The sequence below is a fragment of the Mchenga conophoros genome, linkage group LG3, assembly GCF_057382185.1.
Source record: "Mchenga conophoros isolate Kocher_MC1m ecotype Shallow Benthic linkage group LG3, M_conophoros_male_GT1.1, whole genome shotgun sequence".
Taxonomy (NCBI): Eukaryota; Metazoa; Chordata; class Actinopteri; order Cichliformes; family Cichlidae; genus Mchenga; species Mchenga conophoros.
In genome coordinates, this window is record NC_140528.1 from 36,753,948 (window position 1) to 36,780,323 (window position 26,376).

Sequence of the window (26,376 nt, forward strand, 5' to 3'; positions counted from 1 at the left end):
TGTGTGTATAAGTTTATTAGTGTGATACAAGATGATATAAACCAAATATTCACTGTTTACACAAACATTAAAGGCTACAGTCTGTCCATAAAGCATTTGAATCCATATAATCAAACATTACTCATCATCATCATCATGATAACAAAGTCATAACAGCTAAATCAGGAAGAAACAAACACACAGTCCTTACATGTGACTGTGTGCTCACACACACACACACACACACACACACACTAACAGCCCTGTGTAAGAAGCATGACATACAAAACGCTGTAGAAAAATACTCTTAAAAAACCAAACACACAAAACAACATCAGCAGCAGCAACTTGGAATGTTCTGGATGTGAGTCCGACCTCAGCACAGAAGGTCAACGGGGCAATTCGTTGGGCAACTCTTCCACTGGGTTAACAGGGAGTCAAAATGGGGCTAAAATGTGCTAAAATGTGCTAAAATGTTGATCTCGCCAAGTGAAACAAATTCACAGCCTCCAATTATTCATTAGTGGACACGATGAGTGAAACATTTCCACCTTAGTTTTAAACTTACGTCTCAGGTTTAACAAACTCAGAGTTTTCACTAAACCTGCTTTCTGAAACAAAAGCCCAGATAACTGCAGGGTGTATTATGACCAGCATTCAGCCTTTTGGAGCCTCTGGTGGAGAAAAACAGGAATCACCGCCTGCATGTCCACTAGCTCCACCAGATCTCCCAGAAGTCTAAGGCTCCAGTCACAAGGCCTAGAGACTGGTTGGCAACCACCGGGCAACCACTGTGTGCCAGGGAAAAATGAGAAGATGTCTTGCAGACAAATTAGGAGGAGTCACTGCAAACTGCTAACAACCAACCATCACGTGGAGATTTTTGGTGGTTCACCTTTGTTGTGACTGATTTCACCTGGCAACAGCTAGCAACCACTTGTCAACCGACTGAGGAATACACGTTTCCCCCTGTGACCAGAGGTTGCTGAGTGTCTCTAGGCCTGTGTGACTGAGGCCTCAGTATGAGTCAGGGTTTTACTCTGTTGTATTGATGCTTCTTTGCTGTCTGTGTGAGTATTTTTGTCACACATATGAGGCAAACAAAACAAACAAAAACAGTTACCATTAATATTTCAGTGAATTCAGTGTGAGGCAGTTAGCTTAAAGCATAAATGTGGTAAACGTGTATGTAAATAGAGGCAACACCCCAGTGATCACTCGGAGTACTGCAACAAAGAAAATTCAACCTTTTTTCCCACAACCCTCTCCATGTTTGAAGAGTCATCTAAAAAAACGCCGTCAGAACACGTAAACTGCAAACAAACCGTCTGTTGTGAGTTTTAATGAAGTCTTAATATCTTTTTTCCTCCTTCTAGTTCAGCTACGGTGTGAAAACTGTTACTGTTGAACAGTTGGACCTAAACGGCTTGTAAATACACAGCAAAAGCTAATGTAGCTTAGTGCTAACGCTATGAAAACACATCATTAAACGCTCTATACTGTGCTACATTTGTGCTTCGTACTCTAGCTGGCGCTAATTTGGCAGTTAATCGTTTGTGTTAGTGAGTCTGCTAGCTTTAAACTACAGTCTGACCGTCTGATACATGAGATAAAGCTCATATGTCTTATGTTAACATTTGGATTAACACTAATGTTTCCACATTAGCAATACGTTAAAGTTATACTTCACAGGCAGTTTAAATATTTGCTTTTTTGCGCTTTATCCACTTTGATGAACATTTAGGTTACTTTTAGATAAAAACTGGGTAAAACTTTACTTCAAGTCCCCTGATTTATCATTTATAATAAGCGTGTTATTAACTGTTTACGTTACTAACGATATATCTGTAAGCCAGAAACTTTAAAGGCTAATGATCTGCATTGTTCTAACTTCACCTCTGAAGACATTTTTCATTATCGTAAACAAACATGAATAAACACGGCTTAAAACTACATCGGTGTATGCTATATACAAAAATAAAGCTTGTGTTACATCTTCATGTGCCATTATACAGCACGACTGGGGTCGGGGGGGTCAGTTAGAGGTTTCTGTCTGAAAGAAAATAAATGTAACTAGCAGCTGCGAGAACAAAGTTACATGTTGACCATCAAAGTTGCCTGATATAAATTGCCAGTGTGGTTTGAAGCACTTTCTGACGCTCACACAGCAGCTTACACTCACACACACACGTACAGTACGACATTGTACAAGTAACAAATTTTTTTTTGTTTTGTTTCTTTTTTTTTTACTGCTAGGCACTATAGAGTGAAGCATTGTGGGAAAATGAGTGCTCGGCTGGTCTGTTTTAGCAGCTTCAGCGCTAAACGCCTTAATATCATTAAAATGTTCGGTTTCACAGCTACAGTCCGGGAAACAGTCCTCAATCTTCTCTGAAATAGCAGATTTAGCTTCTGCTTACAGGATGTTTAGCACAAACACAATTTTGTATCACAGCTGCAAAACTATCATTAATCTGTTAATTGCTGTTATTAAATAATTTTTAAAATAGGGATTAATGAGTTAGGTAAGTAAGTGAATCTATCCTGCTCATTTCCAGCTCCATATTTGTATTCCTTGATGTTTCTAGAGTAGCTGTGCATGAGTCACACTTTATAATAATCCTTCTTTAACTTATACTGGGCCATGTCTGAAACAAGCTGTTTTAGCTCCTCCTTTAAGACAATGTTCTTCAGAAACCTTGAGGAGTATTTCCGGCAAAGTAGCCGGAGAAAATGACTGTGAAATGGAGTTTTTCTGCTTTAATGCTGATTTAAAGTTTGAACAAGTAGTTTATGGAGTTCTTGGAAACAGACCATGTGCCATCTGATACACATGAACATCACAATGTTGAGTTTGAACTACTGCTCTAAGTCCTCTCTCACACAGGGCTGGAGGCTGGTTCGCAACCTCCAACCTGCAACTACTTGCCGACTGCACGTCAAACATCACACTTCTATGTTTTCCTTCTGCTTGGCGAGCAGTTGCAGACAAGCTTCGATGCAACCTTTGCAATCTGTTTGGCTTGGACTGATTGAACTGGTCAAACTAGAGGTTTTGAGCAGCATCTTTTTAACCAGTTTCACCCATCCAACTCCAGTAACCACTCACCAGCTGATCTGGGGATACACTTCTTTGAGCAGTTGTTAGGTCTGTGTGAGGATAGTGTAGTTTGTGACAGAAGCAAAAAGCTGTGAAATGAAACCACTGCTGAATGTCTCATGATGGAGTTTAACCAGAGTTTAAACAGACTTTACTGTTTACCTTACAATATAAAGCATCTTGATGTATCTGTTGTTGTGATTTGGTTCTATATAAATAAAGTTGAACTGAAATAAATTGAATTGAAAAGTGAAAGTGTCCTGGGTGTTTTCTGTGACTTCAGTTAGCTGAGATGAAGCCCAGCAGAGGAACTGCCGTCTTTGATGCTTCGTCGTTTTTTCAGCCCCAGGAAGTTTAACGGTTGGTTCGAACTACATAATTTAAAAGTATCTTAGTATAAAGTCCAGCATGAAGCACTGAGCGTTGGTTAACCGTCACAGAGGTTATGTTTTTGTTTCTGTGATGTTTGTAGGTTTGAATGTGTCGAGTAATAAAAACAATAAGGTCAGAGTTCAGTGACTGATTGTATGGATGTAACTTTCAATCACCGACAACATCAGCTGCTGCTCACACAGCGTCTGAAGGCTATCAGTATAGGCACAGGTTAAGGAACTGAACGTGTGTTGTGGCTGATGATGACATCACTTCCTTCTGGAATGAATGAGAGCTTGGAGCAGGAAGTGTCAGGTGAGTGAGCGTATGTGTCAGTCGGTCAGGTATGTGTGGATGTAGATCTGCTGTTGGATCCAGGGGGTGAAGTGCGTGACGTTGCTGTAAACCCCGGGTCCGAGCACTTTACTGAAGCACACGCTGCCCCACGACGTCAGGCCGAACAGCGTCCAGCGACCGCTGCTCTCCTCACACACCAGTGGGCCGCCGCTGTCACCCTGAACACACACGTTAAACACACACACACTGAGAAACTGTGTGGCCTCGGTACTTCATGCTGGACTGGTGCAGATGTTACCATGCAGGAGTCGACGGTTCCAGCTTCATAGCCGGCACAAAGCATTCTGGGAGTGATGGTCTTCATGTCGAAGTAGGACTGACACTGAGACAGAGAGATGATCCGGACCTCCCCTTCCTGCAGTTTAAAGGGCACTGCACACAAACACACAGGATGAAGAGGAGGCTTTAAATATAATAAGAGCGCTAAGGCTCTCGAAGTACTCTGAGCTTTCCTTTCACAGGACGTTAAAGCTCAAAGATCAGAAGGAATGAGCGCTGTTTTCACACGGAGGACGCTCTTGGCGACTAACAAGAGCACGTCTTTTATGTCGTTTTGTTAGTTCCAAGTGTCCTTGGACATAAAAATGAACTCCGAGTTGCCCCTGATGCATCCACTGGTGTCTAAGTGTGTAAATGTAAAAGCTGCCTAGGCGTACATAAAATCACTGCATGAGTGCATGATTAGGTGATTGAGACGTGGAGTAGAAAGCGTTTTGAGCACTTAAATTGAGTGAAAAGGCAGATTATGATTATGATTATGGAGACTGAGGTGAAAATAGAATAAAAACGATAGACTTGGTGTTATTTTTGGAGCCACCTGTGTGACCCTTCTGAAACACGCTGGTGTGTATCTGGTGGAACATCAAATATTTTCCTGAGTGGAAACAACCAGCTGCAGCAGCTGCATTGGAGCTGGAACGCGACCCGGCCACGCGACCCGGCCACGCCTGGAGCATTCCCAGGATCGGCGTCGGTCCTGTGACACATGTGTGGGTGCAACAGTGAGACCAGACGCGCTCCGAGCTCGTCACATTTCAATCCACACAATATCTTTGGTAAGCTACGCGAAGAGTCTTCTTGCTTAACTGCTAGCTAATCTGAAATGAATGAAACTCCCCAGTTTGACAGGTTAATGAAACATCAGTTACAACTTTACAAGCAGGAGAAAGGTTTGTGGTTTCAAACCAAGCTGCATGATTTCAAGTTTATGTAACTTTCGCGGGGATGGAGTCTAGATTTAGAGCGCTTGAGCACAGAGCAGCATGAGAAAGTGAGTTACATCCACTCTCTCTCAGAGTGAATCTGAATAACGAGAGCAGAGCCTCTCTGACTCGGCTCGTTCTTTCTGCTTTCAAAAAGAGCTGCCGGCCTGATGTTTTTCAACCAGCAGATGAAGACAGAGAGCAGGACTCTGCAAAGTCTAAATGCACCGACTCTACGTGACGAGAATAAAACTCTGGTAGACGAATGATTGAAAGATGTGTGCGTGCCTACTTGTGCTGCAAGTACAAAAAGCGAGTTTAGTCTAAGGTTAGGAGTGGGATACGGCCAAAGACTGAAGTGTGTATGTACTCACTCCTGTTGCCCATGTGACCCCAGCCGGTGATATAACAGTAGGAGTCGGGTAAAGGCAGCTGGCCCGGCTGAGGAAGACACACCGGTCTGACGAAGGTCGTCTCCTCAATCTGCAAACATTAACACGCCTCATCAGTCCAGTGCGATTACAGCTGATACTCGATCCTGTGCAGCAGCACGCTCTGACCTCAGAGTCCAGCTCCACTATACTGATGTCGTAGTCCACCACCGCCCGGTTGTAGCGCGGGTGTACGATGATGGAGCGCACCCCTCGGCTCTGACTGTGAGCTCCTGGGTGGTCCAGGTTGTTAATGCCCAGCACCACCTTCCACAGGTCTGCACTCTCTCTCCTGTGACACACACACACCGTTAGTGTGTGAGGTTAAAATAAAATGTGGCTCACTGACGACACATCCTGAAGACTTACCCCTCGAAGCAGTGCGCGACTGTCAGAGCCCACTTCCGGGCGATGAGGACGCAGCCGCAGACGTGTCCGCTCTGACCGCTCTGCAGCGAGCACTGCCAGGGCCACGCCCCCCGCCGGGACACCCGGCCACCCAGAATCCGCTTCTTCCTGTGAGGGTGAAGGCCCACCGCCTGGCGTAGACCGCACTCTGACGGCAACAAAGAGACAAAGTGGATTTGTTTATGATGAGCCATCCAACCAGCAACCTCACAGCCTGCAGTTCCTCCAACGTCCACTTGAGGCTCCAAAAGGGCAACAGCCCACATAGACTCCCGTGTTAAATGTCCACTTTACACCAGAAACAAACATGTTTACAGCCTAATACAGAAAACGGCTTTGGTCTCTGATGCCATGTTAATTATTAAAGTTATATTCATGGGGGCGTGGCCTCTTTGGCTGACAGCAGGACGGCGACTTGAGTTCCTGAGCTGTGTTTGTACAGTTGGAGCCTTTTTGAAGCATTTTTAATGCAATTATCTGATAAATAATAATAATGATGATGATAATAATAATATTGATATACCTGGTGTGTGGTTAATTGTACTAACAGATCGTCACTTCAGGCTCCAATATGGTGGCAGCCATACAGTTATAAGGTAAAGGCTTTAAAATGACGAGGCCTCTGCATCACGCTGTGATTTATACAATCTATAATTGTTATGTCTGCTTCAGTCAACCTACAGACAACATGCAGGTTGTGACAGAGAACGCAGTATAATTGGTCAGAAGGTGACCATCTCTGGAATCTGACAGTCAACATCAGTCAGACAGCAGCTGGACGTCTGAACTCCAAAATACCAAACTACACTGAAACCTTGAGTGCAGGTCCAGCTGTTGATCAGCATCAACAGCTGGACCTCATACATAACGGTGTATAAGTGACTGTAGCGCTGAATGTGGCTGCTTTGACAGTTTTTGAGATTAAACTTTTAAATTTGAGCTCCATCTGTTGGTAGCAGGAGGAGTGACAGTGCTGATCTACTCCTGCTCATACAAAGTACCTCCGTTTGACTCTTCAACTCAACTACAGTAGCTTCAAAATCACACTTCTTTATCTCACACTCGGCCTTTGCGCAGCCCCTTAAAAACAGGCATTTTTAGCTCCATCCTTTACAAGTCAAACCCTGAATGGCTGGAACATCAGAGATAACGATATAGATGCTCTCTGTGACATCATACAGAGCCAGAGCAGAAAAAAAACCATTATTGACCTCATAATTATTTTATGAGCATCCACCACCAGAGCAAGACTATGAGGGAAAGGTTAAACACGTCCACTTTAACATGCTTCTACAAACACACTGATTTGAGAGAAATCAGTAAGTAAGGGATAAAAGAAGAAGGTTTACCTTCTCTGGTACACAGGACTGAAACTCTCTGCCTGGAGTGACACGCATGACTGCAGGACAGACAGAGAAACATCTGTTATAAACACATCACCGCGACACCAGCTCACAGTGATTCTTCAAAACAGCCAGGTAAGACAACATCCTGCCTGAACAGGTGTCCTGTTTCCTGCCTGATGGGCTCAGCCCAGATACTGCAGACAGCTTTTAACATCAGTGACCGGCAGATAAACTCAATGCTGGACTGAGGCCCTCTTATTAAATCAGCCTCAGTTTGGTCTCTTTGACCGACTCACCACAAGCTTCTTACCTTCTCTTTTCCAGCCGGGCCTGCAGAGCAGAACCGTTCCTCTGGTGCCACTCGGGGTGGACGTGTAACCAGCGTCGACGGCCTTGGACGCCGGGCTGATCGGGCACCCTGGAAACAGAGGAGGGAACCCTGCAGAGACAAACACAATATGCTTATTCCATCAGAAACTCAGAAATGCTCACACTGCAGGAAACAATGTGTTTGCTTTGGGTCAGTGAAGCTGTCTGGGTGGAGTGTGCACGAGACAGAACGCCGAATTCACCTGACAATTACCTGCTCTATTCTCACAGAATAAATCCACAAATAATTACTTTTACAAGGATAAATCTGACAGGATAAAGCCCATCTGTGAGTCAGACATCTGTTTTCACCTCCAGCTCCTCTGGGTAATGTCTACAAAGATCAATGCCTCCAGTGCACGTCTAAAAACTACTTTTAGATGGTTTGTGTATGTATTTAGAGTTTCCCTCAGAATAACGTGTCTCCAGTCAGTTTCTCATCCCGAGGGCAGACTCCAACTCCACTGTTCTGAACTGCAGTAACTGAGCCGTCTCAAAACTGATTTTCAGAGCAGAGGACAGTCTGAGCCTGTCAGCTGCAGTCCGGGATGATGCAGCTGGAGTCGGAGGTGAGATTCTGAACGAATATCAAGGAGCTGGTCAGCCAGGCGGGGAAACACAAGACAGGAAGTCCAACTGGATGTTTTTACTTCACACTTTGGGGACTCGTCTCATTTCTCTCCACATCATAAATAAAAATATTTGAATGTGAAGAAAGTCTTTAATAACGTGTGCGTGTGTTACTAACCTTACCCTAGTCCCAGCTGGTTGCAGGTCAGTTCGCTCAGCTCGTCGTTCCACTCATCTGCACAGACCTGATACTCTGCCGCCGTCTTAAACACCGTCAGCACAGAGCCCGATCGATCGGACAGAGACACTGCAGAGAGAACAGATCAGCGCATGTTTGGATAGTAAATACTCATCAGAGATGAAATACTGTAAAATATTTAGAAGTCACGTCCGAAATTCCTTTTTTTAAAACCAGTAAATAAACCTGTGCAACTTTATCATGTTGAACTTCACTTTACGCAGATGATACACAGCTTCCTACTACAAATACTCTCTGCTGTTTCATCATTATCAATAGTTAGTGAAAGTATAAATAAGCAGACACAGAGATTGATTTTGCAGGATGAAAAGTAGAAGGACCAAAGCTGCACTCAGGTGTCCCTGTTAACATATTAAAGAACAACCCAACGTTTTAAAAGTGGGACTATCCTACCACAGTTCCATTCGTCGGAGCTGTCTGAGCAGTGCTTCTTTCCATCACACCACAGAGTGCGATGGACACACTGATGGTTGTTACAGGAAAGCTCGTTATCCCTGCACACCGCTGAGGAAATATGAATGGATATCATTAATAATACAGTCAGGAAGGGGATTGTTGGCCCAGCGCAGAACAAAACATAATAACATCAACATCAGGGAGTCTTACAGCAGTTGGTCTCGTCCACCAGCTGGGGGCAGTCTGGGAACCCATCGCAGATCATGCTGGCTTTAATGCAGACTGTGCTGCCGGGACACTCCCACAGAGCACGCTCAGAGCAGCCTGACAGACAGAAAGGTGAGATCATGACCTGCTGCACTAAACTGCTGAAGCATTCGTCTCGATGAGGCCGCGGCGGCCTCGATGACTCTGACATGACTCACCGCAGTTGTCCTCGTCGCTGTGGTCGTCACAGTCCAGGTGTCCGTCACAGCGTTTGCTTGCCAGCACGCAGCGACCTGACCTGCACTTGAAGTGGCTCGGAGAGCACTCTGTCACCACGAAAACACACATCGAACAGAAGATTTTAGTTTTAGGAGCAGAAAGTTTCAGCGACCGTCTTCGGGACAAACGGAGTGTACCGTCGACTCCGGCCTCTGGCAGCAGGCAGGTTGTGTTTCCTCCCTCCTCTGGAAACTGACTGCAGTCTGAGTCTTCCGGCCACTGCAATCCCACAATGCTGAGCACCGACTCACACTTCTCCTTTGCACTACGACACAACGACCTGCAGGGCGAGAGGGTGAGGACAGAGTGAGAGAAGGAGAGAGGAAAGGTATCTGAAACCTTCCAGAGGAATAAAGTGATGATTAACTAGCTGACTGTGCGCTGACCTGCAGGGCGGCACCCTCTGCAGGCTGACCGGGTCACACTTTGGTACCAGCAGCGTGCAGGCGTAGAACATTAGGTACTGGTAGCAGCCGGTCTGGACCAAAGCGGGGAACAGAGAGGACTCCCAGGACACGGAGCTCTCTCTCTGGGACAGGTGACCCAGGTAGTTGGGGAAGCTGGTGAGGTTGTAGGGCAGATTCATACACAGCTCCAGGCTGATTGGCTCACAGCGAGCTGGGACACAGAGCGCAGAGTGAAGACTAATACGAGAGGGAAACCTACACACTGTCACCCACATAATGCATACGACATGACTAACTTCCATTTTTAGGTTTAAAATACATCCAAGCATGAATCAAGTTAGAAGCTAATTACTTTAAAATGTCAAAATAAAAGCTAAGAAGTAAAAAGAAGGAAACACACAGTGCAGAATGTTTTTAAAGTCATGTAGGAATATGTGAAAATGTGATTTTAAGTGTGTGGGGACTGATGAGACCATTTCCTCAGGAGCTAAATGTTTCTGCTTCATACAGAATTCCAGCTGCTCAAAGCTCTGGACTTCCTTTATTGTGTTTTTCATCTGATAAAGCTCCAGATGTTTTCAGACAATAACAGGTCTGACCTGCAGACAGGACAGGTTAACAGTCAGACTCTTTTACTACAGAGACCTGCTTTTGAAATATGAGCAAAATGATTTGTTTGCCATCATCATGCTGAAACAATCTTTAAAAACAAAACAAAAAAACATCATCTGGATGAAGCAGATGTTGTTCCTAAACATGAGGATATGGGTCGGCATTAATGGAGCCTCACAGATGTACCAGGCACAAGCTTCACTGGGCGATTCGCAGTATCAGATTAGGAGTATCAGATTAGGATATTGGATTCAGAAGATGCTGCTGTGTGAACACAGAGGCATCACCGCCTGCATTTTACCATCTGTGCACCTCATTACTGTAACTCCGCATTTTGGGTTAAATAGAAAATTCAACTGGAAACTGAAAGATGAGTTTTTTGTAATTTTACAGCCAAAATTAAAAAGTAAATCCAGGTATGATACTTGGGTGATAAAGGGTTAAATGTGACAAGCTTCTCATTGTCAGATTTATCTTTGTGAGGACAGTTTGTTGATGACTCACTGCAGCTGCTGTTGCTTTGTGGGTCGCACACGGCGTTGCCGCCAGCACACATGGGCTGACAGGAAGTGGCAATACAGCTGGGCTGACCGGGAACACATCCACCCTGACCTGGACACACACACACACACACACACACACACAGGTAAGGCGCTATAGTGGAAATACTGGAAATAGGATGTTGGAGATGTGTGACAGAGGAGGATTGCTGGGACAGGGTGACATGCAGGCAGAAGGTGAGACTTTACAAAGTGAGTCAAACCAATCAAAAAGGCCCTGATAGCTAATGAACTGTGTCTAGTTTGAAGAACAGTCAGTATATATAACAGTTTGGCTCCTGTAACTTGTTTTAAGTTTTAAGAATCTGCCTCTGTGCAGGAAAGCTGCTTTATGAATAAAAGTGTTGTCTTGTGGTGACGATTAGGATGTGATTAGCTTTGAAAATGAATTATTATCTTAGTCATTAGGGATCTAAGATTTACCAAGTCATGTGTGAGATGTTTGTTCATCTGAATGATCTTCTGTCTTTTATAACAGCTTTTATGGTCAAAAGGTTAGTTTGTCTGAACTTTCTTTTAGTGTGATTTTGCTTCTAATGACAGACAGAGTCTCACTCTGGTCTACGGTGCAGTTGTCTTCATCGCTGCCATCTTTGCAGTCGTCCTCGCCGTCGCAGCGAAACGCGGAAGGAATGCACTGACCGTTCCTGCACTCCAGCAGACCCTGACTCTTACAAGCTGCAAACACACACACACTTACTGTCATTTTTGATGAGTTATAGTAACACGTGACACAGCAGTAAATCAGCTGAGCGCTCACAAGTTGTCACGTTTCCCTCGGAGTGGAAACCATGTGAGGCAGACTAAAGCTTTCTTCACATTCACTATTCAGTCCTTTCATCTATATGTACATTTGTTCCTGCTGCAGTTCCATTTTTTTTCTTTTAACTGATCCAAAGATGCTGTTTTTTGGTAGTGCACCACATGAAAGCACCACCAGAGGGCAGTGTGTACCACTGGAAAGTTTTGCTGAGCTCAGTGAGCTGTGAAAATGGGAACAACCAGTAGCAAACAAAGTGTAAGTAGTAAGTTGTTTAAATTATGAGCGAAGTTAAACCTCTCATTTCTTAGTTTAAATCCTTCTGTGGTTGTCTATGGACAGTGTTGGGGAGTAACGGAATACATGTACCGCCGTTACGTATTTAAAATACAAAATATGAGTAACTGTATTCCGTTACAGTTACCATTTAAAAAGGTGGTATTCAGAATACAGTTACTTTGTTGAAATAAATGGATTACACTGCGGTACTTTCCTGTTTCATTTTGTCGCGGGTCAGGACTGTTTGGGTTTGTTTGACAGCTACGTTCTGTTGTTCCAGGCGGCAGTGTTACGGTTGCCATGGTTACAGGGCGACGCTCTCTCTCTCTCTGCGACTGTGTGTTTCCTGGGTGAGAGAGCGCCTTTTCGTTGTTGTTGTTGTTGTGCTAAGCTAACAGGCAGAATGCTACAAGCATAGCTCTAAAGAATGTAGCATCATGGGCAGTGTAGTCCGTGCTGCAGGGAGAATGGACTGCCATACACGTTATGTGTCTGTGAGCGCGAGGAGGGAGAAAAAGGGGAGTGGAAAGGTACGAGTTGTCATCGAGGAAAAACGGGAGCTGGAAGCATGTAAATATAATAATAACCACTGCAGCCAAGAAGAGTGCCTGACGAGCCCAGCTGTAAGTAAGCTATTAAGACTCGACTGTAAAACAATAAGTTCTGTTGGAGCAGCCTTTCAACGCCTCTCTCTGTCTCTCGCTAGCAAAGTTGACCCAGACAACAAAGTAAAGCTATTTCTCGGCTACGAGCCGACAGGGACCCAGCCGTATTAGTCAGAGGTCCCTTTACTACAGTTCGGAGTTGCGGACCTTCAGTAATAGTAATAAATCACACAGCAATAGTACATTCACGTTGTTGTAAAAAGCACGATAATATATTAAGTAATCCAAAGTATTCAGAATACGTTACTGTCATTGAGTAACGTAACGGAATACGTTACAGAATACATTTTGGGGCATGTATTCTGTATTCTGTAACGGAATACATTTTAAAAGTAACCTTCCCAACACTGTCTATGGAAAAAGTCAGCAGTTGCCATGGCTACTATTTTCCTAATCAATTAAATATCGATTTGAACACAACTTTAGATTAATCACCAGTTATAAACATGACTGATGTCTCAAAGCTAAGCTAGCTGTCACTCACAGCAGTTGAGTTCGTCGCTCTTGTCCAGACAGTCGTGGTCCCCATCGCAGAGCCAGTCTCTGGACACGCAGCGCCCATCACCACACCGGTGCTCCCGGGCCACATCACACACTGTAAACATACAATTAGCTACACTCAGATAAAATAAATAACATGAACGACCTCCAGAGTCTGGACTGAGCTAATCTTCTATTAACATTTAACATTACAGTTAAAGCCTTTATTTAAAGGATAGGGATACAAAGACACGATATGAAATGATGAGACTCGGAAATTTGATTGATTTAATGCTCTAAGTGCTCCCTTTTGTCCCTATCCTGGATCTTTAGTGTCCCAGAGAGGGATTAGATACTGTTATATCCTTCTGCTGGTGAGGGATATCAGAAGATAGCTGGCTTTAAAGAGGAGCTAAAGTTTGTTCGAGACAGAGGATGAACTGACTGGCTGCACAGAGGACCAAAATAATACTTTTTAAAAAGTTGATTTTGAACTCATGTAAAGCTACTGTAGTGTATGAAGAACAGAAATACAAAGGTAAAAATGAGCAGAGCAGCTCCACTTTTAATGAATTCAGCTTTGTGGCGTTCCTGTAATTTAGCAGTTAGACTGATATGTTGCATTGCCTCAGTGCAGGAATGATAACTGGCTTCGATCTCAGACTGTTTATCTCAGCTGAGCCTGGTGATGCTTTCAGCGTGGGTCCTCACAGAGATACAAAAATGTGTCTCTGTGTGTGTGTGTGTCTGTGTGTGTCAGATGGACAGGTGGTGGATTCCCCCGGTCCACACTTCCCCTCTCTCTGATTTCACAGCTGATCCCGAGCTGCCAAACTGCGTCACCCTGAGTGTGTGATACTCTGTGATGGATGTGTGTGTGTGTGTGTGTGTGTGTGTGTGTGTGTGTGTGTGTGTGTGTGTGTGTGTGTGTGTGTGTGTGTGTGTATGGTCTTACCACAGTTGAGCTCATCACTCAGGTCTCCACAGTCGTCATAGCCGTCGCACACCAGAGCGGGCGAGAGACACCGACCCGTGTTACAGTGAAACTCGCCATCTGCACACACTGATAGAGAGAGAGACATGATCAGCACTTCTTCTTCATGTGTTTTTTCTTTTCATTACACTTTTCCTCGTGCTTTCCTTTATCTCATGTTAGATATTTATTTTTCTTCATAATAATAATCACGTTCCTGAGAGAGCACAGAGTAAAAAAACAGAAGACAGATGTAATGGAACATTTTTTAACAATCCACAAACCTTTTAAATAACCTGTTTTGTCAAATCTTGAAGCTTTTCAGCAGCACTGTGGTTCATTCGACTGATTTCTTTATTTTGTTTCCTCTTGTTTTGTTTCTGGCTCCCTGTTTTTGTTTTGCTTTTTCTTTTCTTCACATTTATGAATGGTTAAGTCTGGCCTCTTTTGCACTTTCTTTTGTCTTTAACCTCTTAAAACCCTAAAAATTATAAATAGTTCTAAATACTAGAAGATGTAGATTTGAAATCAGCTCTCTCGTGCCCCTGCAGTTTGTCTGTTATAACATTTCCATAGGGAATGTGAAACAGGTAAAGACTCCAAATAAAGGATGTGAACTTCAAACTAACGCGTCACAGGAGACCTGATGAATATTGGTTAAACTGTCTCATGTTTAATCTTCTCGTCCTCTCCCTCCTGTCCTCTTCAGTTCTTCCTGTTGTGTTGGTTTCTCACTTTATAGCCGTTTGTCGTTCTTCCTTCATTCGTTGTCATGTGTGACTTTTACAGCCACATAAACCTCTGCTGGTTAAAAGAAGGCTGGGGTCACAAAGAGGGAGAGAGACATTAAAAGACAAAGACAAAACTCTCTCTCTCTCCCCTTTTGCCTTTCTGATAGTCGCTGCCTATAGATTCTTTATATTACCATGGCGACCACCTTTCTGTGACAGAGCGACCATACCACTGTCATCCTCTCAATCACCTGCGAACACCATGACAACGGGCTGAAACGTTTCCTGCTATTTACACAGACCACAATACAGTGTGTGTGTGTGTGTGTGCGCTCACCACAGTGTGTTTCGTCACTCCAGTCATCACAGTCGTTGTGGCCGTTGCACACCAGTTTCTGAGGGATGCAAATCCCAGTCGCACACAAGTAATGATCTTTCCCGCCACATACGGCTGCCAACCAATCAGAGAGAGAGTACAGCAGTGATGTACAACAACGATATTTATTACGTATAAAAAGTTGCAGTCCCTCTAATGTCCACTTGGCCAATAGAGAAACTGTTTTCAGTCACGACCAGAAGTATAACTTAATGAGAGACCGAGACAAAAAATATGAATGCAGATGTAAAGGAAGCCTGTAAGGGTCATTCTATACTCGCACTGCCTCGTGAACAACGTTGATGTGAAAATTGACATCATGTCCACGTTTTGCTAACTCCCATGTCTTTAGGTTGTGTGCCTCTCAGTTTTTGTAAGCTGGCACGATGTGGTTTGAAGCTGGTTCGAAGACACGAATGTGTGACTGTGTTGGTTTTTACTGCAGTTTTAATGTCTCAGTATCATTATTAGAAGCTCGGAGTTTCACAGATATACAGACGGGGAAGTTGTACAAGTTTGAATACATGAGACTTTGTGGAAAAAAGACTTTGGCTACATGCATCGTAATAGCTAGCATAAATGGAAACTGTATTTACTGGTGACTTCAAGATCTCACCTGAAAACGTTCAAACCCAAATCATTTTTACTCAGTGCAGTAACCAGCAGATTAACTGTGAGAACAGGGCGTCACAGACTGTTTTCAGGTTGTGGAGTTCCACAAGGCTCTATCATTGGTCCTCTACCTTTTATTCAGATTCGAATCATATTCTTGTCTAAGTCCATTTCCACAAACTCCCATTTTAAAACTTTATAGGAGAAATTAACATGTTTACTACAAAAATAGGTCAAAAACTGGTCTCTGTAGATAACGATTATAACAACAGGTGGAAATTTCATTCACCTTTAAGAAGTTTAAGGCTTAAAGTTTGTACTATTACGGGTCAGGTGGATGATAGCTGCTAACTGGAGTTCCTGACCTGGACTCTGGATTGAGTTTGGAGCCTTTAGAATGTTTTAATGACATTATCTGAGCTAATACATTAGCTGATTGGCTCATTTTTCCAACTGGCGGTCCCTGAGGTCTGAGCTCCAGTTTTTGAGTGAAGGATTTTATGTGTGGTTTGTACTCACAGGGTTTCCCTTTAATCTGTCGCGGTGTGTAGCAGGCAGGTGACGTGAGGAGACCTGTTGGCGAAGGTGATGATGGTGATGACGGTGGTGACAAAGCAGAGGTGGTGTTGCTGAACTGGGAGCAGCGCAGGAAGTCAGGCCAGGAGGCGTTGAACATCTGTAGGACTGGCTCGCAGCCTTCTCTCGCTGCCTCGCAGAAAGACGCACAGGGCAACACGACCGTCCTGCACACACACATACGCGGACGTCAGGGAGCAGTTAGCTGGTAGCATCATTAAAACATTAAAAGTCCCATAATCCTCCTGTCAGAGGTCGTCTGGAGTTGAAACCACTGACACTGAAGGTGTGTGCGTGCGTGCGTGTGTGTGTGTGCGTGCGTGTGTGCGTGTGTGTGTGTCCTCTGAGTTTGGAGGGTGTGAGGGTGTTATTATTAGCCATATACACACATACAGCTGCTGTCCCACTTACTGTGTGAACAGCTGAGTTTCATGTTCTTGTTTGTGTTTTATAGGAAGACAAAGTTCAGTCTTTGCTGAATGTGCTGGAACTGAAAGACAACATTCGCATTAGAGATTCAAGGTTTAGGTAAACTGAAAGAAGCTGCTCGGCACTGTGAGGCTTTTAAAGAAGGCCTGAGCATTTTGGTACCTCCAACATTCCTGACGGTCACCTGACAGCTTTGGAGAGATGCACTTTATTCTGTGTCTTATCAGACTGTAGCTTCCTCCTATGGTTTGGTTGTTGTCAGCAGCAGCTGGACATTCGCTGTAACTAATCCAACATGCTGTCGTGCTGTTTGAACAAAGCAGCATGCTAGGGAACGAGGACAGGGAAGAAGAAACGCTGTTTCACTCTGGACCGAGTTTGCACCTGGAGCCTCTGGCACTGTGCTAAAAGCTGAAACTGAGACATAATAAGGGCGCCACCTGTTTGAGCGTGCAGCGCGCTGACGGTTTATTAATGCCCTGGGATCTCCCCTCACCCTGAGCAGCAGAGCAGCTGGATAGTGTTGCTGATGAGAACATTTGACACTGCGATCAAACAGCAACCTAACACTGAGCTCTAATTGTCTAATTATGAGTTTTATGAGTGTCCAGAGACGACTGTGATATCTGAGAAACAGATAAGACCATATTTCAATCTTCTCAAAGTTCCACTCAGGGTTCAGGCTGCTTTTCTAGTCACAGCAAAGAAGCTTACAGATAATATAAGGGACAATCTGTGGTAACAAGTAAAGGAGCAAACATCAGCTTCAGTTCTGGACAGATTAAAATAGGTGGACATGTTGTGGATTGAGAAGAAGCAGACAGCAAATAAACAGCTTGCACGGTGCAGCAGGACTTGTTTTTTCTCACCACCTTTCTCTTAATATAAATAGTTTCTATATTTTTTAGTTTTTTATGTTTGTCGTCTGGTCAGAGCGGCCCTCCAGCTCACATCAGACTCTTCAATCAATCTTCAATCCCAGGTCAAGTCCAGAAAGGTCGACACTGACGACTCCACAGCAACGAGCTGCTTATATGGAAACTGGAGAGGCTGTGAAATAGGCCAAGTAAGGTCTGTGTATGGAAACAGCTGACTGTAGGTTTGTGTGTGTGTTACCTGTTGTGTGCGCCGTCAGCTGCGATGCACTCGGGCAGAGCCAGCGAGCAGCCAAAGAGCATGATGTGTCTGTAGCATGAGAGTCTGCTGAGGTAGCTGAAGAACCTGAAACACACACACTGGCGTTCAGTCACCGCCGGGAGCCCAGCTAACACTCATCTACTCATCGATTCACTGATGAATCGTTTGGATCATTTAAATGTTAAAAGCAATGAAACCCTGACATGACACAACCTGAGGTGATGCCTTTAATTGTGTTGTCTTCTTTGCAGTATGAAATAGCTGTATGTAGATAATTCAATGACTTTTAGTGGAAGTAACTGTTACCTTAGCAACATGTCCACCTCTGAGCTCTTCACCACGGCGACGGAGGAGGACAGCCACGTCTGATTGTAGGGCAACATGTGACACTGAGGCTCCACGATCAGCTGACAGCTACCTGCACAGAGACAGCTGGTCACCAGGATCAAACCCCGAACGCTGCCCCTGCAGGCTGCTGTCGTCATTACAGCCTCGTTATAAAACATGCTTATGTTATAGTTTCTAATATTTTATGCTTCTCAACAACAACTTTTTGGTGCATGTTTGGTTTTCACAGATCTTTGTTTTATTAGTGATATTTCACTTCATTGTTGCCCATGGCGTGATGTGTTTGGTGGACGTTGAGCAATACCACTGTCATTGTTGTGTTTTGTTACCCAGATGGAAGCTGTGCTTAGTGTGAGAGAAGTGGCATAAAAACCTAATTCTAGATAGAAACATGGGTTACTGGCTTAGTATCCTCACTGTTTCATAGAGCTGTCACAGACTCTTTGCTGCTAGCTGTCTGCTAGACTTCACCTCAGCTAACTGGAGTCCCTGAACTGGTCCCTTGGATTGTGTTTGTTCTGTTAGAGTCTTCTGGAGAATTTTGATGGCTGCTCTGGAGTTAATTGCACGTGCAGCGTCTGGTGGCTAAAGTTTGCTGATCTTGTGAAAATGATGGCAAACAACACTGAGTCCAAAACCAGCAGGTGAAACTCACAGTTATCAGATTTGAATCCTCTGAAATCTAACCTGTCAGACAGGTGGTTTATATTTTTTACACCTGTAGCTCCCGTAACTCCTGAACCATTTGGTCAATTGAAAGAATTCCAATGGTTCCTGAAAGCAGTGAAATTCGGGTCATTACAGTATCACAGGCATGGTGCTGCAGCAGTCAAAGGTTGGGTTGAAAGTGAGGGAGTGTGATGGAGCTCTACAGGAAACAGACATTTTATCAGACATTTGAGTTTTTACTGTCTGTTTATTGTTTTGTTTTGCTGTTTGCTTTTCTTCTCTGGGTTATTTGCCAAGAGTTGGATGTGACGCCCTACTTGGGATTACCATAATAACCCTAATATCACTGAAAAATCTATGCAGAAGCATTTGCATTCAGGAACTGTTGAATTCTTTTGACTGTGCCAGTGGGTTGGATTGACCTAAAGCCAATGGGAGCACCCGTGCTTAATACGTGTTTGATCTAACCAAAACTGTACTGGTATTTTTCACCTGCATGATTTTCATGGAATGTCAGTGTTTATTTTTAAATACTATGGTTATAATCAAAGCGAGCGTCTGGATGGATGGATGCTTATAGTAGGCCAAACTAATGCCTTCCAGGATAAGTGAGATCATCCTTCTGAGATTTTTAGGGGCAAATAACTTAGAAAGATAACAAATAACTAATAACAAATGACAGTAAATTGAGGTCTTTCTGTGTTTAAACCTCGCCTGTAATTGGTTGGATTGTCCACAGTTGGATGTATCAATGTCAGTGCTTTAATAAGACACTTGTAGCTAGCATTAGCAGGACAAACAGCCAGGTGACACCACCGACACCTTCAGGGCCTAACTTGTTGTCTCAGTGGGAGAAATCTAAGTCATCAGAGAGTCGGTTAATCACGGAGCGTGACCTTTTTTAACAAGGTGGCCGAACTGGGCAGGAGGTCAAACGTCCACCAAATCTGGTGAGTGTCCAGTGTCCAATCAGAGCGCAGGACAGACTGAGGCTCATTAGCATTCACCTCGACTGCACATTAATACATGGGAACAGACAGAGAGACACTGAAGGACAGCAGAGGAACAGAGAGAGACGGAGACGAGGGGAATTTTAAAATAGCAACCCAACAAACGATTTATCAGCACAGATGCACACACACACTCTCGCTCAGCCCATCAGGTCAGCAGAGGAGAGTAGAGGACAGCAGATCTGAATGCAGCTCATCCTCTGCAGCTACTCTCAGGTATCAACTCGTCCAGTCGACACTAATGGAGCCTAATAAGATTTTACTGTTTGACGGGAAAGGACACAACAACAGCAACAGACAGACGGATAACAGGAAGGACACAGACTGCAGAGGACTGTGGGATTTGTAGTTCATCCTTAGCCCTGGCATTACTCAGGTCTTTTAAAAGCTGCGTACGTTTCCCACAACCCCCTGCTGCTTCCATCTTTCCTGCTCACACCTGATACCTGTGTCGGGTGCAGAGGCGGTGCTGCTCGGCCAAGCGGTGCTCAGCGATGTCACAGAAGCAAGCCAATCAGGGGGCGTTGTGTATGGCTGAGTGGGCGGAGCCTGAGAAGAGGTCACCGGGGGAACGCCGGTGGCGGCAGGTGTGCTCTCACTGCGGTTCTGCGGTGAAGACGTGACGGTTTCCACCGTGAATGAGGAGGAGGGGTAGGGGTCACTTGTGCTGTTGCTGTGGTAACCAGGGTTGCTGTCGGCGATGGGTTTGGGTGAGGGGAGGAGGCTGGGGTCCAAGTGAGTGCTGCCAAATATACCTGCAGAGGAAGACACAGGTATCAGCCAATCATAGGAGGCGGTTCAGGCATGATTCTGAGCCACGCTCATGAACGTCCATGAGCGTGGCTTTAAGGCTTCAGTTCATGAACGAATGAGTGCTGTGTGGTGTCACACATTTCAAATAGTTTTAAGGAAATAATTTGACAATTTAATAATTTAGAAGATATAAAAGCTAAAAAGTGCTCTCCTTTCACAGAAACCTAAATCTCTGTATTCTCCAGGCGTGGTCACATTTAACCTAAACGTCCATGAACATACTGACTCTTTTCCACAGGTGTGTCATCAATAAAGGACCCCAGAAGCAAAACTCTCAGTTATGGCGAGAATGGAAAATTCCACAAAATGAAGGGACAGGAATCCCAAGTTCTTAATGGAAAAGAAGCTTTTGAGTTGATAAATGTGTTCCCCTCTCTGCTTTTGAGTCCCATTTCTCTTTTATTTTGAAGGTCAGGCCCTTTTTGGCTTTCTCTGTTTTCACTTCCTGCCTTTTTTCTCTTCCTGTCTTGAATATTGCCTTGACAGACTTCCTTGTTGCCCCTCGCCCTGCTGGTGTGTGGTTACAGTACATCTTACAGTGTCGATCTCACAGTGAGTCTCTGTTGTTTGGGTGCATTTTGGACCCCACCCCTTCCTCTCTTCCTCCCTTTGTTACTTTAGAGTTTTTACAGCACTGTTTTTCGTCCCCGGCCACGTCCGTCTTTATGAACTTGAACAACCTGACATTTCTGGCAAAGAAAAAAAAAACTATTAATGAGACAGCACAGCCGTGTCAGACAGAGCTGGTTACCATGGTAATCTTTTTACATATTTTCTGTCACACACAGCCGTGGGTTTCATATTTGCATTTCTGGTATAAATGTTACAAATGAGTCACTGACAGATCATCGGCTTCACCCCCTCAAACACTACACAGCGAATTACTGCCGACATGTGTGAGATTCCTCTCAGCTCAAACAACAAACAAATCAAATGAGGAATTTTCATTTTGCACGTTTGTTACATCAGTTTATGACAGAGACGTCTTCGCGTATGTGAAGGAACATGTTTGCGTACATAAGTCATGCACTTGGAGGTTGTTTTTTTGCAGCGTAAGGAGGGGAGTGGGTGGGCGAATGCGTGTGCTGTAAATATCAGTGGGTACGAGTCCCAAGTGTCTCCCTGAAATCTACACCACATGACTGTGAAACAGGCCACTCATCACTGTATATAAATAATATAGCTACTGATAAACAGCTACTGAAGCTCTGCCTACAGACACAGATCTCAGGTCAGCCAATAAGTCAAAAATGAACGTGAGTGGTCTCTGTTTGACTGAGCAAAGCGGCGCCTGACTTCCATCAAATAAATAAATAAAACTGGTGCCAAAGTGTAAGTCCCACAGCTGGAGCCATTAATCAGAGTGAATGCCACAAGAAATTCAGGAAGGAAATCAAGAAACGGAGCGCTGGGACAGACAGACCTGTCCAGGTGTACCCTGCCGCCGGATCTGTGACAACTTGAATAGGATGGATGGATCCAAAAATGATAGTCGATGGTTTTCAGACTGCGATTTACCGAAAGCCCTCCTTCATTTGCTCTGTGCTCAGGCTGTTTACCTGCATGCAGCAGAGCCATTTCAAAATCATTGGTCAGTAGATCTCGAACTACAAATATGGTTGTTAGACGGTGAGCTGGTGTGAAGGACCAGAGAAAAGCTCTGCAGTGAAGATGAATTAACCAGATTTTATCTGCTGATGTTCTCACGCTGACTTTAATTTGACTAAAACTGAACTTATCATTTTTTATTTGTTGATTAGATTAAAAAAACAGCCTGATTCCTTCCCCCCACGCCTGCAGCAGATACAGGAGCAGATATCTGCAACAACCAGGAGTACTAAAAGCTGTCGGTGTGATTGGTTTCCTGCTGCGCTCAGCAGAAAGTTCACTTCACGCCCCTGAGGAGGACACATGTGAGGCTGCGGGCTGCTGCTTTTGATAAAGCTCAGAAGAACACTCTGAAACCTTCTGCTGCTGCTTGTGGAGACTCAACAACACCATCCAACAGTGAGAGCCAGGTGTGCTGTGCACACAGTGTGACTGTGGATCATCAGTCAGTCAGAGGCTGAGAAATAAAAACTGCTGAAGAGTGAATGTGAAGGCTCTCACTCACAGCCTCACATTAAAGCTGAAAACAGACGGAGGCAAGCAGGAGGCACTGCAAAGACCATTAAGTGTGTAATGGGGAGAGAAGCCACACACACACACACACACACACACACTGTGTGCAATGAGTCGCGAAGAAGACAAAAGAAAAACAGCTGCAGAGGGAGAAGAAACCAACGAAGAAGAAAGAGGAGCGGAGCTCTCACTGCGCGGAGAATGAAAATAAGTTCTCAAATTTTTTAAAAAAGTTTATTCATTCAGACAATGTTTGTGATATTTGTGTGTGTGTGTGTGTGTGTGTGTGTGTGTGGGTGTGTGTGTGTGTGTGTGTGTGTGTGTGTGTGTGTGTGTGTGTGTGTGTTCAGAGAGAGAAATAAGACTGAATTGAATACATTTGAGAAAGAAATGAATCATCAAAGCAGACACGAGAAAATAAAGAAAGGAAGGAAAATCCAGTGGAGGAAGAGAAACGATGAGGGGGGAGGCTGAAAAGGTGATGGAGGTGAAGACCATAGCTGGGGGAGGAGGAGGAAGATGGTGAAGGTCTGGATGGACAGATGCTGCCGCGTCTCTTTTACTACCTGCGTAAATATTTGAAATCCTTTCAGTCTGATCCTCATGCTGATTGGCTGAGGGACTCCCTGCTGTCATGGTGACACACATGCACACTTCTCCTCCTACACACATCAGTCTGTTCTCCGTGCCTCCATCATTCCCCCCTTATCCCTCTGTAGCTCCTCTTCATCGAGAGAAAGGAGGGATGAAGGAAGAAGGAGGATGACTCAGGGGAAAGAAGGAGGACGTAACAGCGACGGAGGGAAAGATGGAAAGCAGGGAGGAAACTAAACTGAGGAACGTAAAAAGAGAAATAATGAAATAAAAGCCAAATAAAAAAGAAGGAATGATGGTGTGAATGGGATGGAAAAAGAAGGGAAAAGGGAGGAAAGAGACAAAGGACGGGTGGAGATTAGAGGACAGAGAAGGAGGGGGATGGAGTGATATCAGGGTCGTGTCCAGACTGAAAGTGAAGGTGGAGTCTTTGTCAGGTCACTGAGAACACCTCTGACCTCAGAGGTCATCAGCCAGACTGTGTGTTTGTGTGTGTGTCTCTACCAGTGAGGACCAGGACGAGCAGCAGGAGGCCGGCCAGCAGGCTCACGGTGGGAATCAGGATGTAGAGGAGAAGCCGAAGGTGATTGGTGGAGCCCAGCTTGTGGGGACACGCCTCCCCGCCCATCCTCGCCTGGGGTCCTCGAGCCAGATTCTTTGTGGGACACAGAGAGACATTCAGAGGACTCATAAAACACCAGGATTCAGGTTATTAGAGCACAAAAGAGGAGGCTTCTGGCTCTATACTGTCTGTTTAGCCCCGCCCCTTCTTCCACTGAAGGTTATTTTTACAGAGAGCAGAGGTGTGGGTGCTCAGGGTGTTTCTGCCCTCTCAGAGTTTCCGTTGAACACGCTGAAGTTATTTTTGAAGAGATATGACAACGAGCCGACACCTGACACCACACAGCAGCCCCCCGCCTTAAATACTGCTCACTCCACCACCCTCTCTCTCTGTGGAGCTGCTCTGTAATGTGCTGATTGGCTGATTCATTACCACAACGTCTGCTGTGCATGTGCATCTGAAAGAGTGTGTGAGAGCTGCAGCTTGGATCATTTTCTTTTTATTGCATGACAATAACAAGAAGCTCACTATTTGGGTTAAATAAAGTACAAACCAAACATGCACGTTATGTACATCTTACACCTTTTAGGACTTTTAGGCGAGGACTTTTACTTTGAAGGGTAAAATTAAGTAAGGAGTAAAATTAAGATCAGAATAACAACAGCTTGGAGTACGATGTGAATCATATATATTTAATCTCTGCAACACATATTTAGAATTGAGCTATTTGTATATATTTTGTAATTTTATTTGTATTTTATTTATTTCAGTCGGTTACTGTTCGTATGTCTTGGGGAAACTGAAATCACACAATCCTCAGGCATTAATAAAGTAAATTCTTAAAACTGTTCATATTTATTGGTTCTGATATTTTCTGATGCCTGATATATTTAAATCATCAAAAACACCCAGTTTACTGTCACACAACATAAAGAAAACACAGTTTAAATGTCAGCTTTCTACAACATTATCATTATATCTTAATCTTAATAATGTTTTTATTTAAGAAAAAGAGTCAAAAATAATAACTGTTTGTTTTGTTTTGTAAATCACTACGTGATTATTTTAATTATTAGCCGTAGTTATTAAACTTGCTCTAATTCTTCCAGCACTACAACTATCTGTTAATAACTAAGTTTGTAATCATTTAGTCTCCGAAACATCACAAATGTACTGATTAGGAGGACGGCGACGACCGTGTTTAGCAGGTAAACGAGTGCACATCATCAGGTCTGAGAGCTGAGCGTGTGTGTGAACTTTCAGCTGTTTTCTGGATCATCTTGTAGAAACGGAGACGCGTCAGCCGCCCGAGGAGCTTCAGCTGGAGCCACAATTAATATGACTTCTTAAATTTTACATCAAAATAAATCAAAGTCTTTATGAATAAACAGAGATCCACGAATCACCCAAACATGATCAAATCTAAGGTGTCATTGAGAAAAGAAATGAAGTTTATTAAGAAGAAATTAAATTTATCAGAGTTATTAATAAAGAAATGAAAGTGTAGCTGGGTGCAGTTTTATAACCATCAGAGCTCACATTCGCTGAAAACTCTACACAGACGGACATCACTACATCACTACACGACATTAAAAGTCAGATACTGGAACAACATCCTGTTTCCTACATGCTTCATGCTCCTGAGCACACCTGTGCCCTCGGGTAAATGTTACTGCAGGAGACAAAAGTGCACTGACTTCTGCACAAATGTGACAGTAACATTTTTTTATGTTACTGCTTACCTTTTTTGGTAAGCAGCTGATAGATTTTTTTAAACAGAAAATAAATCTGTAATTATTTCTGTGACAGGTTTCAAACAGAGATGACTCAATGAGATTTGACTGAAATAAAACAGAAATAAAAACATATTTGCGTCAGTTTTCTGTTGACGCTTCTCTGATTAAAGCCTTGAAATATCTTTGAAGTGTTGCAGAATAAGAAGAGTCTGCAGCAGCAGCAGCACAGAGAGGCGGAGAGGACAGAGGACGGACACCAAGGACAGCAGCAGAAGCGGGGACAGAGGTAGAGAGAGCTCCGCAGACAGCGGGGACACAGAGAGAGAGAGCGAGGGGGGCACTCACCGCCGCAGTTCCCGCTCCGCTGAAGGTGACACGCGGGCAGGTCTCCAGCCGCGCGGACAACATGACCTGCTGCTGCCCAGCGCCGAGCGCGAGACCATCCCTCTGTCTGCTGCCCGCGAGCTGCTCCGCTAACTAACCGGGCACGAGACACGCTGGCTCCGCCCCTACCCCGTCTCCTCCCCCTCCGCTGTTTACTGTCACACAGCTCAGGTCGTGCCCACGTGAGGAGGTCTTAACGTGGGATTAAAGCTCCTGGATTCAGGTGCAGGGCCGGAGCCTCCTGAGCGCCAGCTTCAAAGCTGCTGC

The 26,376-nt window shown here is 44.4% G+C and overlaps 2 protein-coding genes across 2 annotated transcripts in view; both read right to left on the reverse strand.

Annotated features, from left to right (window-relative positions):
* corin (corin, serine peptidase) lies at positions 1-26,211 on the reverse strand. The gene is made up of 24 exons (XM_085268644.1): positions 26,071-26,211; positions 23,932-24,082; positions 20,346-20,654; positions 18,179-18,290; positions 17,852-17,956; positions 16,250-16,473; positions 15,080-15,193; positions 13,994-14,101; positions 13,043-13,153; positions 11,410-11,532; positions 10,799-10,906; positions 9,662-9,893; positions 9,413-9,555; positions 9,215-9,322; positions 9,000-9,113; positions 8,787-8,897; positions 8,318-8,441; positions 7,506-7,634; positions 7,199-7,248; positions 5,811-5,997; positions 5,571-5,733; positions 5,385-5,493; positions 4,047-4,180; positions 1-3,966 (listed from the first exon to the last, which is right to left on the reverse strand). The coding sequence occupies exons 1-24, from the start codon at positions 26,131-26,133 to the stop codon at positions 3,784-3,786; spliced, it is 3,315 nt and encodes a 1,104-aa protein (XP_085124770.1). The 5' UTR covers positions 26,134-26,211; the 3' UTR covers positions 1-3,783.
* LOC146578426 (T-cell surface protein tactile-like) overlaps positions 1-26,376 on the reverse strand; it is a 553,052-nt gene that overhangs the window by 440,592 nt on the left and 86,084 nt on the right. The gene's annotated exons all lie outside the window — the stretch shown is intronic.

Coding starts and splice junctions, on each gene's coding strand:
- corin (XM_085268644.1), bottom strand. CDS start 26,133: ATGTTGTCCGCGCGGCTGGAGACCTGCCCGCGTGTCACCTTCAGCGGA. Junction 16,474..17,851: donor GCTGACGGCGCACACAACAG/GTAACACACACA, acceptor GTGTGTGTGCAG/GACGGTCGTGTTGCCCTGTG. Junction 7,635..8,317: donor TGCAACCAGCTGGGACTAGG/GTAAGGTTAGTA, acceptor TTGTCTCTGCAG/GGTTCCCTCCTCTGTTTCCA.